Here is a 15,585-nt window from a genome sequence, read left to right as displayed (position 1 = left end):
CATGTGATTCACATGTATATATCAGTGAAGTATGAAGGATATAAGAATGTTATAAAACTCTTGAGGGTGGGGAATTATAGTTAATGTGTTCTGGGTATGGTTTTTCAAAGCCTAAATATGTTTATAAATACCATTTTCAATCTTGTTTCCCTGAATATTGTATCAGAAAAATTTCCATGATAGTTATGTTGTCCTTATAGTCCCTGGTGATTGCACAGTTGTAAGACAGTTTGTGTTGTTTCTAAGCATTCATGTCTATATTCTCTTATGTTGTCAAAGGCACTTATACCTTTCACAGTAATTAAAGATGCAAATATAATGAAAGCTTTTCATATTGGTGATACTTTATAAATCACAATATAGGAAGTTGACAAGTTAATTTTGGTGCTAGTAAGTAATCTTTCAGGTTATGAGAACCACCTTGCTATTCCAGTAATGCTATAATTAAGCACCAGAGGTGGAGCTGTGTCTATATGTGTCCCCTTTGCAGGTCTGATGTTCTGTGCCCCTTAGGAGGACACTGGGCAAAGCACTCAATTCAAAACTGTCATTCATATACTACTAAGAACTCTGAGCCTAAAGATCTGCTTGCTCTCTGCTACTTCAATGAAGCTTGACAATATCTCATTGTACCTGGAAAGCATCTCTAGGGTTTCTTTCCTTTTTACAAATATTGATTATGTTTAATAATTTAACTTGGTTTTGTTAACAAGGTTAACTTTCTTTAAGTATAAGGGAATTCAATTCAGTTTGAATGTTTCCCGTGGCCACATTTTTGTATATCTCATTTATTAGGCTGAAGGGAAAACATTTTGTTTTTGGATTGTTTTGTGTTTGTATGTGTACATATGTATACATGCATGTGCTCACACACAAAAGCATAGATCTATATTTGTAATTTGTACAAGAAGATGGAAGAACAATGACACAGAACACAAAGAAATATTTCAAAGGTTTTTGGACATATTCCCCCCAAAGCCACTTATTCTGGCAGTAAGGTCATATATCCATACACTTAATTTTTAATTTGAGAATTATATTGAATTCTATTTTAGTGTTTCAGACATTATGCATGCTTTGAAAGATTAAATGAGATAAATAGCTTTTATTTTTTGATAACTAAGTTTTTTGCTTATTTGAATTTTATATGCATTGATTTTGCTTAAGGTATTAATTGAATGGAGAATTGTGGTTTAAAATGTGAAAACCACTGCTTTAGTGATCCATTCAGTACTGCTAAGTTTTCACCTACAAGGCCCTTGCCTAAGTCTTTGAAAAACATATGTGAAATACCTCTTGCTATTTTCCTGGAGTTTTTGACATGCATGATCCAGGCTTACAATCTGAACAATGAATACAGTAGGCCACATATGATGGTGATACAAAGGACCCTTTTCTGATAACTAAGGTTTTATACCATAATTTAAAATATTACAAAAAACAGTCTAAAATGCCGAAGTTTAAAATATACACAATTCTATGCATTCATGCCTCACCTGAGAAACAATGCCCCTTTCTTTAGAAGAAGCTGAACAACTTTATCATGTCCATTCTTTGCTGCCAGGTGTAGAGGGGTCATTCCATGAAGATCCCCTTCATTCAAAAGCCTTGTGTCACTTATGTCTTGTAGAAGCCTCTGACATGTATTGATGCGACCGTAGCTTAAAAAGGTTAGGTTCATATGCATAAGACAAAATATAAGACAGAAACAGACATGCTCATGTGTTGAGAGTCTGGTCCTCACCTGGCTGCAAAATGCAGGGGTGATTTCTTATCTTTGCTTTTGGAATGAATGGACACGTTGAAGCCAAGGAGGTTATTTACAGAGACTGGGACGCCCTGCCTACACGCATAATGGAGAGGTGTACACCCATCATTGTCTTCATCCATCACCAGCTCCTTAATATGTTGCATCTGTGGGAAGAGGAGTATTTTAATATAACTGCCATGGTGCTCATAGGGTAGGTTTCAAACTATTCTTTAGCATAGAAGTTTCCAATCTATTCCTTGAAGACAATTCTGCAAAAAACCTAAAGGAAGCTATAGGAAAATAAATATGGATGAGGTCTCATTCTTTGTCCCTATATCATGTCATGTCAAAGCTTTGAGAGATCCTGAAAATAGGTAAAATAATAATTCTCTGAACTATTTGGCCATGATCCCCTTCTTCTGCTCCCTTCATTGTTTCCACAAACAACGCTTAAGAACCTAAGATTTTATGTTACGCAAAACAAAACAGAAGGAGGTCTTGAAATTGGATTTACTTAATCTTGAAAAATAGATTAAATGAGAATATAACAGGCAAATTAGTAGGTCAAGCTATGTAATAAGCATTTACTTTTTCTTAAAAAGTTTAAGCCCATGAATATTTTGTTTCTTTACTAAGCACAATAACAACATGAAAATCTACTTATTCAAAGAAATATGATATACCACATGCACTTAATAATTAAGCAGTATTAGCTGACTTATTAAGCATAGTCCTGTTATCAGTGCATCAAAAGCATTGACTGGTTTTCTCAATTGCTGGTGAAACATTACTGATTCATCTTTGTACTTGGCTTCTCCTTTCACAAGCAATTCACAGAAGTGAAATGGTGAAGGGAAATGATTGAATATCAGTTGGCCCCAGTATAGATGAGAGTATAAAACCCTCTGTAACTTTCAAAACTCAGTCTGGATTATTGTTATCAACTAAGTATCACCATCCCCACTTCTATGATTTAAATAATGTTTCTTTATTTGAAAACAATTTTTGAAATCCTAGAATGAACTCTTATAAATGGCAACAAAATCAGTTAATCAAACTGATTTTATTGAACATAACTTAGTTCACAAAAAAATCATTGATATACAACACCTGCATAAACTCTGGCTGCAAATTTTTTAGTCCATAAGGCTGTTGTACAGTCAAGTGTAAAAAGTTGCGCCCCAGATGATCTTTTATGTCAACTTTGGCACCTGGAAGAAAAAGCGTAGAAGAAATGTTAAATCTACTCATGTGTTTGTAATATGGCCTTTGGTGGTTTCTCAACTTCCCAAGTCTTTAACTTACAGGCAACTATCGTTAGGTGGGAGAATTGAACATATATTAAAAACAAGTCTAAGATATATGTGCTTGTGTGCATGAGTAACGTGATGAAAAAATATGATACTTTACATTTCTATGAGAATCCTTAAATTTTAAGTATAAAATGGGAATACAGAGTGATGACAATAGGAGAAGCTATGACTATCTCCTTTTGTTCCCACTGCACCAGGCTTGTCTGCAATGGGGACAGTTACAACATACATATGTCTGCTGTGGCAGAAAGCATTCATGTTCAGAAAACTCATGGTATTTTATAGCTCTCTGATTACATATTATATGTTATTGGTATGAATTACCCTTTCAATATTTTTTACTCTACGAAACACTATTCGAGGCTTGGAATATATTCCATTAACCTTGGTCTGCACAATATGTGTCCCCATGCCTGGCATGAGACAAACGGTTAACAAATGTTTATTTAAGCAGACTGGCTTCCTTCCAGTTGGTACCTTTAGAGAGGAGCAAATTCACAATATTCCAAGATGCAGAAGCAGTAGCTAAAATAAGTGGAGAGCGTCCTTCTGAATCTGTGCTGTTGATGTCTGCTCCCTAAAACAAAGCATATCATTCAACAAGAAGACTATGAATAGACAAAGCAGCAGCTGACTTTGCAATGCCTAGCTAGTGTAGAGTGTCTGTATTACTCTAGCACCAAATCTTAACACTAATCATAGGATTACAGGACATTTCTCTAAAATTCAAATAATATTAGAAATCAAGACAGTCCCTCATTATTTCAACAATGAAGTTATTTTCCTGTTTTAGGTTCTTTATTAACATCTGCCAATAGATCAATTGCTACTCAAATTCTTAAAACAAAAGTCTCTCACCTAAAACACTATTTTAGTCCCCACTATAAGAAATTATTTTTAAGTCGGGCAGTGGTGGTGCATTCCTTTAATCCCAGCACTCGAGAGGCAGAGACAGGAGGATCTCTGTGAGTTTGAGGCCAGCCTGGTCTACAGAGGGAGTTCTGTAGGACAGGCTCTAAAGCTACCAAGAAACCATGTCTCAAAAAACCAGGAGAAATTATTTTTTAAATGTTTCTAATTTTGAATTTTTCCACATTTATTGTTTCATGATTTTTAAATTATTAATAAGAAATCAACCACTGAAAAATACTTTATTTTAAATAGATAACCTAAGACAAATGACTTGAAATTATGAAGATAAGAGTTTAACAAACCTCCATGTGAAAAATTCACAACTAAAAATTTTTTTTTTGTTATTTTTCTGTGTTATGGAACTATATTCCACATGATAAGAAACCATGTGCCTTTAAAATTTTCATGGAACAAATTCTGTACTTTGATCAGAGTAGCAAAATCAGTACAAACCTTGAGTCAGGTATTTATTTCTCTTTGCTCTTGCAGAGCATGGGTGGCAGTAATGGGTAATGGCAACTGGTGAGGGTTGGCCATGATTCTCTTGACAGGACATTTGCAAGAAAACACACATGGCACAAAAACATGGAATCTAGTGAAGCTCTTCCAGATTTTTCTGTGTAACTATCACAAGCTCAGTAGTTACTGATAATAGCCCAGGAAGTGCTAACTACTACGACTAAAGCTTCACTGGTTGTCCATCTTGTGGGGATAATAAACCCACCACACATCCACCCATGTGCAGACTTGTGAAAATGCCAGTCAAGAGCTAGCCAAGTCTGCTTCTCCAGCACATCTTCAACATAATTTTTAGCTTCATTGTTCTTCATGGTTTAGAAGATAACACTGAGGAGGTAGGACCAAAAGCTTATATTGGAAGATGAAGGTGACTTAGATGGTCTGTCCTATATCTGCCCCAAGATAATCATGTTATAAAGGCTCAGCTGACTTGTCTATACCCAACAGTCCTAAGAAGACCCATTCACAGGCCCTCAAAGGAACTTTCTTTGCAACAGACCCATGAACTCTAAGAACAAAAAAAATTGACAAGGATATCAATTCTTTTAACTTCATAGGCTTACTGCTGTGCACCCACAGGAAATGCAATCTTGCCAATGTGTCATTCAGCCTTCTGGAAATTTTGGCTGCCAAACAACTGCTCATAATTTTTTCTTTACTTCCTTCTTTGCAAGCCTTTAACTCTCATCCACATTCATTTTTAATATAAATTACAATTAATAAGCAAAATTCTTATGGCCATGATTTAAAATAGCACTTCAAAAATTGTATCATATTTGCGTTTGAGACTAAGATTAAAATAATTTTAATTCCCATAAACATTTCTATTAAATTTGAAATACACAAACATGTTAACCAAGAACTTTGGTTTCATTTAGAAAACCCCATGCTATATATTTAAATGATGTTTTCAAGTGTAAGTAGTAGTTTAAGAAAACTAGGCCTTTCAATTGAATAATTACCACTGAAATTAAGTAGTCTGCCAGGTCATGGTGATCAAACAATGAGGCTCTGGAAAAAAAAAAGAGTTAAGTTTCTATTGAAATAAATGGGAAAACTAAGATGCTGCATTTAGAAATAAATTTAACTGGACAATGAATAACACAATGTTATATTTTAGAACTCATATTCTGAGAAACATTTTTGAAGTAATAAAAAAATCAAGAAAAATAAAATACAGCATAAAAATTATTCTCTCATTTTCTAATGAGCTGCCCTTCCTAGAAAACCATCATGCTGAAGTGAGTAGCCACATCTGCCTTTTAATAGAGATGAAAGAACTGGTGGCATCATTGTGACTGTACGGATCAAGCAAGATGTGTCTACGATGTATCTGTAGCATCCACAAGGTCTGCTGGGAGGGTGACTGGGCGGGGCTCCTCTACAGCAAAGCCAGTGAGGAAGTATCTACTTTCCTGAACTCTTCTGAAGCCTGAGCTTACTATAGAGAGAACTTGTCTTTTTAAGGCTATCTCACAGCAGTTACAAGTCAGTGCTAATTAATAACAACTGAAAGCCTCCAATATTCATTAAAAAGTTACTGTACACATGTGAATGGTGATGACTTAAAACTTTGTGTTTTCTATTGAATCTGAATCACATGACACACTGTTCCCATTCAAGGCCTTCAGCTACTCTTAAACTTTTGTACATACATAAATTTCAGAACACAAGATAAAGCATAGAGGCCCTATTTTCCCAACATAATTGTTTCTGAGGCATATTCATGTTCTAAAACTATATTATCAAAAGTCATTGGATGTCCAAATTAACTGAATACTAGAATCAAGGAATTCTAATAATGCCCTAACTCACTACAGGGGTTCTGATAGAATCAGGACTGTTAGAATCTGCCCTGGGAGTTGGCAAGTTCTTACAGGTTTCTTATGTGAAGCACTTTTCATTTCATTTATTTATTTTTATTTGTGTGTGTATGTGTGTGTGTGTGTGTGTGTGTGTGTGTGTGTGTGTGTGTGTGTGTGTACGCGTGTGTGTCTTACAGTGCACATGTAGAGGTCAAAGACCGTTTGCAGAAGTTGTTTCTCTCCTACCACATACTTCCTACCATTGAACTCAGGTCTTGGAGGCAAACACCTTCTTCTACTGAGATACCATAAGTATCTGACCATAAGTTTTTGTTCTTAGGGTTTCTAGTGGGATTCTTTTGGATCAGCACTCCTGAATTCATGCTGATTCATTTTTCATAATCTTATTTTGTCACCATATGCTTTATGTGTATATAATTTAGCAATCATTTCTTCATATCTTTGAAGAACTTATATATTTTGATTGTCATTCTTTTAATCTTGCTCTGTATTTTATATGTCATTGAAAATAAATAAATCTTTGTTAGTTTGGGGATTTGTTGTTTTGCTTTTTAAATATTTTCTTTTTATATTATAAAATTTTAGTTTGCAGATTCATCCTATGTGAGACCTTGTCTGTAAATGCATATCTGTTCAGAGCTAGTGGTTTTGCATATATATATATATATATATATATATATATATATATATATATCCATCCCTATTCCCAGGTCAGAAGTACATCTTATACTGCTAGCTTGAGATTCCTTTTCCAGAGAGATATACAGCTATCCTGCTTCTGTTACCAACTGAAAATTTACCAACTCTCTTCTGTCATTCCAGGCTTCTACTTAATCACAGTTATGGGGGAGAAAAGGGAGAGATACAGGTACAGAGAAATGATGCTATCACTTCCACAGGAGAATATTTAATACTTGTCTTCCCAATGGACTTGAGTCCCAGTCTACAATTCCTGCTTCCCTACTCAGCATCCAGATAACCTCCACTACCGAAATAGTTCTTTGGAACCTTGGTTAGAGAATTTCCTATAGCTCTTTCAAAACATTCATGTCTACTCATGGGTGAAGGCAGAAGAGATCAGAGGGTAAACAATGGAGAAGCTCCATGGATCTGCTCCATACTGGTCAATAGATGTCAGAAATACACACCTGAGGAACTGAATTTAGAAATGGCTTAGAAAGTCTTATTGTTGGCTTCCTTAGCCCTTCCTTGAGGATCAATGACTGATCCAGAATATGTCATTGGCACTTTTGTAAAGTTCCATTTACTATCTTACTTTGATTCCTGAGGGATATTAGAGGTTTTAGTTGAAGCACATCGTCATTGTGATTAATTCCCTTCTGACCTTTGTCCCTTTTGTGTTTGACTTCAAGCATGACTTATCTGAAAAGCATTTAGCTACTGCAGCTTGCTTTGATTTTAATTGCGTCATGTATCTTTTTTGAAACTTCCACTTTTGTTTCTATGTATCTTTACTAATGAAGAGAATTGCTGGTGTTGTTGAATCTTGTTTTATGACTCATCCTGTTGACATCATTTGACTGGAGAATTTAATCTATTACTCAAGTTTTTACTCTTAGGCATGATTTCCCACCTGACATTTTGGTAATTTTCCATTGATTTGTATGTTTTTAGAAACTTGCCACTAGTCATTCATTTTTGCCACTATTAATTTATTCATTATTGGGGTCTTCTGGATTTCTGTTGTGTGTAATTCATTATCTTTCACATATAGATTTTGTTTATGGGTATGTTTTCATGATAAAAGTTATCCTTTTCTTTAATAATGCAAAGGTATTATAGATGTGTTGAAGAATTCTTTCAATTTCTGATCATTTGAGATGATTCAACCTTAGAGCCTTTAGTGCTACACTGGCTAATTTTTCCCAGCAACATATACTTAACATGGGAATGGTGGGTAGGCTACTTGCCTGTGAAGCAGGGTCTCATGGTTGCCATCAACTGCATTCACAATGTCATTGCTTCCAGTATAGGAGGAGATCATGAGTTTAACGATGTCCGTGGCTCCCTGGGTTGCAGCAAAATGGAGGGCCATGCACTTTCCATTCTGTGAACAGTGTGGATGTCAGCATCAACTTAGAGCCCATCTTAAGGATCTATCACATGTAAATTCAGCAATATGTTCAGTCTTCCAAGATCTAGGGATGCCAAAAGGTGAGGAACCACACCATTTGATACAAACCATGAGGCCTCACTTCAAAGGTACTTCCTAGCAAGCCAAGTGCTCTTAGCATACACTTCTGTCACCATCACTTGAATGCCATTCTCAGCTCAAGGAATATGAGTCCCTTTCATTACTGAGGCAGCTAAATGAAATGACTTCATATGAATAGGGATATTTCTGCTTCAAAGAATTTGGAAGTGATGGGAAGAAGCTTCACGTGATTAATAACCAATGTCTGCTTCCTCCACAGTGGACAGGCTGTTATGGTAACTAATTCAGAACACTATGGGGAAAAGTCCCTGTAGTCTATGTTATTTATCAGGTCAGGACCCAGGCTCAGTCAAATATCTTACATGCGTATCCTTAGAAGTGAATTAGGTGATCTTTAGTTAAAAGGCACAAGTCTTTAGACTAGAGCCCAAGACATTCATGAATGGGCTTCAGTGTTCCTGGCTGGGAATATTAATGCTATTATCATTGAGATTAGGCCTTAGTATAACTCATGGCAGTTAAGTGGGAAATGCTCTTTACTGTATGTGCTTTGTCACTTGATTTGGATTATTGAAATTTGTAAAATTAGAGAATAGTTTCTTCAGCATGAACAGAGGAACAACATTCCTGTGTGCATTCCAGTCTTACTTGAGTATAGAGGAGCCACAAAGCATTAGGGAAATAATGTATGGAAATTCTCAAATCAGAGAGCCACATGGACTGAACACTTGCCTCTATCATGTCGATGTGTGCACCATTGTCTAGGCACATTTTAATCATGTCCAAGTCACCACTTTGAACTGCGAGGTGGAGTGGGCTGGCTTTCTTATGATTCACAAAGTTAATATGAAACTCCCGTTTGTAGCCGTGTTCTTCACCTTTAAAAGAAAACACCATTTACGATGAATAGAGGAAACAAACAGGTTTCTGAAAGAAAGGGCATTTAGAATTACATGAAGGTCCATGTATAAAGCCAAATGAAGGGTATCTAAAGGTTTCTTTACTATGTAGAAATTATCAACTCACCATACTTTAGTATTAATTCCATGCATTTTTTGGCACCTGAAAATGCAGCCTGGTGAACAGGGTAATCTCCCCATTTATTTGATTTACACAGCTTAGCTCCTTTTTCTAACTGGAGGTAAAAGAGAAAAAAAAATCAGTGATACAAATTAGGTGACAAAGGTAGGCAAGAAGTTCTGTAATTCTATCAGCCATTTCATCTTGCAGAGCCCATGGAAGAACATACAGAAAGCTCTGTGGATATGCAGTCTAGGCAAGAATGCAACTACAGAACCGGGTAAGACTACAATAGAGACACTTTACATCTTATAAAGATGAAGATACACCATGACACAAGAATATCAATCTTAATCTCCCCACAAGCTCAACATATTTTTTAAAATTTCATATGAAATATTTAATTTTTAAAACATAGGTTATTTGAGTCATATAAATATTTTCAATTTTAAGATCGATGCTTGTGGCCAGCAGAAGTACCAAATGTGACAAATAAGAACAATTTAAATGGTATCACTTAAGGGAAAGTCTGAAGCAGTATGACCCACCATGTTAAAACTTCAAAGACCAGAATACTCTGATATTCTTTCACTTCCTACAGTGCTTTGTTGTTCTAAATTGTTAGTATTCAATATTCAAATAAAAGCAAAATAGTAACACATGTTTACATATCTAGCTACCAGGAAATTTTTGCATATTCTTTTAGGTCTGAATAGCAGGTAAGTAAGCCAGAAACATTTGAAAAGGAGCTAATTTGATGAAATTCCTCTAATGCCCTTTATCAGGGGCAACTGTCCAGAATAGAAGCATCCCCGAGACAGGTACATCCAATGTCTTTCTGTGTCACACCTGGGACACTTTGCAGAGAAATGGCTGGCTCTGGAGAAACCATAGCAACAGTGCCAGTCTTGGGAATGGAAATAAAGTGTTTCTTTTCTGCTTTCATCTTAGGAGTCAAGTAACTCTGTAACTGACCATGTTCATTTTTTCTCTTTGATTACTTGAAAGCTCAGAATCAAATGGTTTATTTTTTTTGAAATTTTATGTATATGGGTATTTTACCTGTATACATATCTGTGAACCATGCATCTCTTATGCACACAGACTGGAAGAGAGTGTTAGAGTTCCTAGGGTTACAGATGACTGTAATCCCCCTTGTGGGTACAGCAGTCAAACTTTTGTCCTCTGGAAGAACAGCCAGTGCTTTTACCACCATCTCTTCAGTCCCAGGATCAAATGGTTCTAGTGTCATACTGGTTGTTATATTTTGGTTTTATATTCTAGCCCTATCGCAAGATTCATCTTAATCCCTACCTAAATTTTCCTTTTCCTTGATTTTTCTTGGTTTTTCTTCCATTCTTCATTTTTAGTCTTCTGTACACAATCTAGGATCTACATTGGACTCTAGAATGTAGCCACATAAAAAGCACTGAGAACTAAGTTCTTTAGACCTGTTTTCTGTATTTCCTGTTCTTCTAAGGATATGCCATGAAATGCTTCTTATATAACAGTTTGTGACAGATTCACAGAAAGAAAGCCACAGAATGTGATAGATTTACAAACCAATATCTGCAATGCTTCACTATTGTCTTTGGCACAAGTAGACATCAAAGCTGTGTTTCCATTCTCTCCTTCTAAGTTGATGTTAGTGGTGGTGTGCTCAACCAAGACCTGTACAAAAATGAAGAAATAATTCTTAATAAGCTAAGCTGCTGATTTAAAAATAAGGTCATGTCCCCCAGTAGACTTGATTGCCAAACACTATGTCTGACTCATCTTTTCCAATTCCTCTTCCATAAAATATATAGTATATAAAATACTATGATAAAACTCAGCATTGCCTTATAATCTTTTTTTTAACAGTATTGTTAACATAACCTAGTATCTCATGCTTGCTGGATAGTGTTCAACTAATGAGTCATTTCCCCTGCCTTATTTGTAGATTTCTTTTCAATGTTGAGACAGGGTCTCAACATTGGCCAGGATTGCCTTTACTTCATAATGTACTTTTTGCAAAGACTTGAATTTACTATCCTTCTTCATTACCTCTGTGCAGCTGGATCACAATCCTGCACCAATTGGTCTAGCAATTAAATTGGGTTTGCCATTGTTGCTTGTTTATGTGTTAAAGCTTATCAAACCAGATGTTTCCTAAAATCCTCTAGTTCTTTGAAATAAACAACTTCCCAGCAGAACTCCTTCCCAACAGAGTGCCTTCCAGTGTGATGCTCAGCAGATTAATTAGGCTAACTAATGAATTCTGTTCATAAGAGAAAACTTGTGCTTCAATTTAGTGCATAAGAACAAATCAGGGGAACTCTTTATAGGTGAAGAGAAATTAGAAGCGAGGGATCTTTTCCCAGACTTCTGGCATCTTCAGGGTCCATTCTTCAAATCCAGATTCACATGCAAAGGAACCCAAAAGTAGAACCCATGGTCTACTAGAAGCATTCTTCCCATCCTTGCCCTCATAAGAATTGCAGACTATAGACCTGCATGTGTAATTATTGTGCTATCATAAATATAATCTTTCAAAGGCTGAGTTAAATTCTAGGTGGCAGCGGTCACAGAGAGACCAACTGAACTATGTACCTACTTCAATTCGCTCATGACCAGACATGCCCAGACACTCTTCAGGACTCTCTGAGGTCCTTTGATAAGTATCCAGGAAATCTGAGGAAAGGCTTAAGCTAATGAGCAAGATTAAGTCCCAAGGAAAAAAAATTAAGAAATAAGGCCATGCCAAAGCCCCTTGGCAAATGGTCCCCAGAGAACACTACCTTTGTAAGAACTTGAGGTGATTCATAGATGACTGTTTTGTTTTTTTAAAACTTCATAACCTTATACATAATGGTGGATATTCTAGGGGAAAGCCGGCAGATCAAACAGTGAAAAATCTTTTTGGACTTGGAAAGGTTGAGTAGGTACAGGCTAGACCATGGTCATGGCTAGAGAAGTATACTGGGGACAGAATTGCTGTCCATACTCAATCTCCTTCTCTTCCTCCTATTGTCATCCACTACACAGTTAAGAACACTATTAGACATGGTTATGACTGATAAAAAAACAAAACAAAACAAAAAAATCTAAGGCAGAAATAATCTAACTCTCCAACAGCCCTAGTTTTCTTTCTTGATTTTGTGTTATTCAGGACAACTAGTTTTTATTGTTATTGTTTCATTTTTATCTATACACTGATTTCACAAATTAGCTATGGGCTTTATTTCTGAACTTTTATTTCTATGGCTGGTCTGAAGAGTTTTCTAATTAACAGTAGTTTATCAACAATTACCTGCCTTTGAACTCCCAAATCATGCTTTCAAAGACAAGATAAATTAAGCTAATGACCATTTATTTATGAAAAGAGCCTTCAGAGAAATCATCAGAGCTCTGCTGGGCAGTCCCTGCAGCCACTAATGACCCAACCTGTGGGGAAGCAGCACCTGGCTGGTGAATAAACAGATGGCACCACTGGGTGGTCACTGCAGCCACTAATGAAGGAAGCAGCACCTGGCTGGTGGATGATGTAGGCATTAGGAAGAAGGCAAAGAGCCTGGTTCCATGGACATTTTCTAGTACTTTCTCAGAGGGGTCCTGCCCAGTCTTTACAGTTACAAATTCTTCAGCCACCATTTCCTTCAGATAATTGTTTATCAGGACAGTATCATGAACTATGATTTTGTTCAGACAAATAAGACATTATCATTCCTTCAGAGATAACTAGACAGATGGGAAAGGAGACACATCAACATTTAAGGACACTGTCATGTCACAAAAGTTAAGGTAGACTTCCAAACCAAAGCACAGTGAGCACAATGAAAGGGGCTCTGTTCTCTGCCCATAAGCTAGAATTCAGACCTTTCCAGGAGCTGGAAAGAAAGCTTTTGTGGCAAAGGAGCCTTGGAACTCTCCTGTGTGGTTAACAGACAATTGGCTTGGGTGTGCGTTAGCATATCCACTAGAAATAATCACTTCCAGTATTATTTCCACAGGAAAATAATCTATTGTTAAATTCCAAATAGCCTAAGCTTCAAAGTGACATTCTAGAACAGTGGTTGTCAACCTTCCCAATGCTGTGACCCCTTAATAAAGTTCATGTTGTGATGACCCCTGACCACAAAATTATTTTGTTTCTACTTCATAATTGTGATTTTGCTACTGCTGTGCATCATAATATAAATATCTGATATGCATTTACCTGATATGAGACCCCACAAAGGGGAACAACTGCTCCAAAACATAATCCATCTATGGCAATCCTCTTTGAGGAAGCAGTTCTACCTTCTGATGTACCTGTGAATCTATGAGGTGCAGTCTAAATACCCACGGACTAAATCCTACAATTTAAATATTTACCAGGGATTCCTCTAGTTGAAGAAATTCAAGCCTGGAAAAATAATACCATATATGACCTCTGTATCTGTTGTATTTAACAAAATTGACATATCATAACTATGAGTTCTGCCATCACTAAGGTTCTAATTCTTTGCATTTTAGCATAGAATAAAAGAGATCTAAATGGCAAAGCCTAGAGCTGGAGTTGTACAATTTTAGGCAAGTTATTTAATTCTCTCTGTGCCTCTTACTCAGCTATGGAATGAAAATACTAATATTCTTAATTTATACATGGCCCATTGCAATGATATTATCAATCATCACCAGCCCCACAGCCACCATCATCTATTATTATTCTCTGTCTCATTACCATCACTCCTCCTCATTGTCATCATCACCATCATTTGGTGAGAAATAAACATCAGAGTTATGTTTCATTTGCCATTGCATGACATTGGAAGTTGGCCATTCTGAAATAGGAAACATGTCAGATATGGATTCTGGCCCATTCTCCAATTGTCAGCCCCACAGCCAATTGGCCAGCAACCTCACCTTAGTCATTTCATTATATGAGGCCTGCACGGCTATGTGAAGAGGTGCCATCATGTTGTTGTTTCGCAGGTTTGGATTTGCTCCTTGGCTAAGAAGAAACTTCACACTTTCAACTTGGTTTTTTTCAGCAGCCCAGTGTAGTGGGGTATTTCCACTGCTATCCATTATATTCAGCACTAAAGAAACAACAAACTGTGCATTAAATTTTGTGTGGGATTTATTTAATACATCCAGAGTAACTACCCACTTCAAAACTCAGTGTCAAGTATTTATAAAACCAGCTACATTGTCTTGGATATAGAAATAGGATATTGTTTTAGCTCTCAAAATTATCCAATGGATACTATTTGAGAATATATGATAGTATGTACAGATCTTACAAATTGTGTTAATTTTCTTTATGTAGTATCTATAAAAATAGATCCTCTTGTTAATAAACTTTTACATGTATATTAATTTCATAATTTTAATGCTGAGACTACATCAGAGCAGATCCTAACTAGGTCCTATATGACTGTGATTTTATTCAAGCTTGCAGTTGCCCAAAAGAATGTCTCCATGACAGATGGGCAGAAAGATGAAGATGCTGAAACTTAGAGAGGCTGAAAGTCCTCCTGCTTCCAGTACTGCTACTAAGGAGTTGTGTGAATCACTCTACTGTCTCAGTCAGACTTGGTAAACAAATATATACATAGACATATAGGCAAATATGTAGTTATTTATATGCATATTTTATTCTGCATGTTTAAAAAACACACTCCTTACAAAGCTATGTGGAGAATAATATTGGGTCACATCTGTAAAGATCTTAGTGGAGTATGTGACCTACTACAAGGATTTAAAAAACGTTCATGAGAAAGTGGCAGGTCACTAATAAACTCCCAGGCTAGATTTTGAGCCCCTGGTGTTGGACATGCTTTCCATGTATGTGTACAGTATACAGGTGGTGCTATTTGATTTGTGAATGCTGTGTATGAATAGACTGTTTTTCATTATGCATTGCCCTGTAGCTATGATAAGGTAGTCATGATGGTATATCACCAAGTCTGAAGAAAAGGAAAAGTACTTGCTCATTAATGGGACTTGGTAACCATCAACTGTAGTGGGAACCATGAGGCAGCCGTTTCCTGTTTCTCTCTCTTTGAAAATTTCCTTTCTCTACTTTCATTCATCTAAGTTTTT

General features: G+C 36.3%; 1 protein-coding gene across 2 annotated transcripts in view; it reads right to left on the bottom strand.

Moving 5' to 3' along the window:
• Window positions 1–15,585, bottom strand: part of Trpa1 (transient receptor potential cation channel subfamily A member 1) — a 43,689-nt gene that overhangs the window by 22,051 nt on the left and 6,053 nt on the right. For both annotated transcript variants that reach the window (XM_027398821.2, XM_035439007.1), the window contains exons 3-12: window positions 14,404–14,579; window positions 11,080–11,187; window positions 9,523–9,631; window positions 9,229–9,374; window positions 8,252–8,388; window positions 5,457–5,505; window positions 3,541–3,640; window positions 2,861–2,961; window positions 1,745–1,914; window positions 1,497–1,661 (exon numbers count right to left, since the gene is read on the bottom strand). In XM_027398821.2, the coding sequence (XP_027254622.1) occupies window positions 1,497–1,661; window positions 1,745–1,914; window positions 2,861–2,961; window positions 3,541–3,640; window positions 5,457–5,505; window positions 8,252–8,388; window positions 9,229–9,374; window positions 9,523–9,631; window positions 11,080–11,187; window positions 14,404–14,579 (1,261 nt within the window). The remainder of the gene's footprint in view (window positions 1–1,496; window positions 1,662–1,744; window positions 1,915–2,860; window positions 2,962–3,540; window positions 3,641–5,456; window positions 5,506–8,251; window positions 8,389–9,228; window positions 9,375–9,522; window positions 9,632–11,079; window positions 11,188–14,403; window positions 14,580–15,585) is intronic.

This window comes from Cricetulus griseus, chromosome 2 (assembly GCF_003668045.3).
Source record: "Cricetulus griseus strain 17A/GY chromosome 2, alternate assembly CriGri-PICRH-1.0, whole genome shotgun sequence".
In the NCBI taxonomy this organism is placed as follows: Eukaryota; Metazoa; Chordata; class Mammalia; order Rodentia; family Cricetidae; genus Cricetulus; species Cricetulus griseus.
The sequence above is the reverse complement of the archived record's forward strand: the minus strand, read 5'-3'. Positions and strand labels throughout refer to the sequence as shown.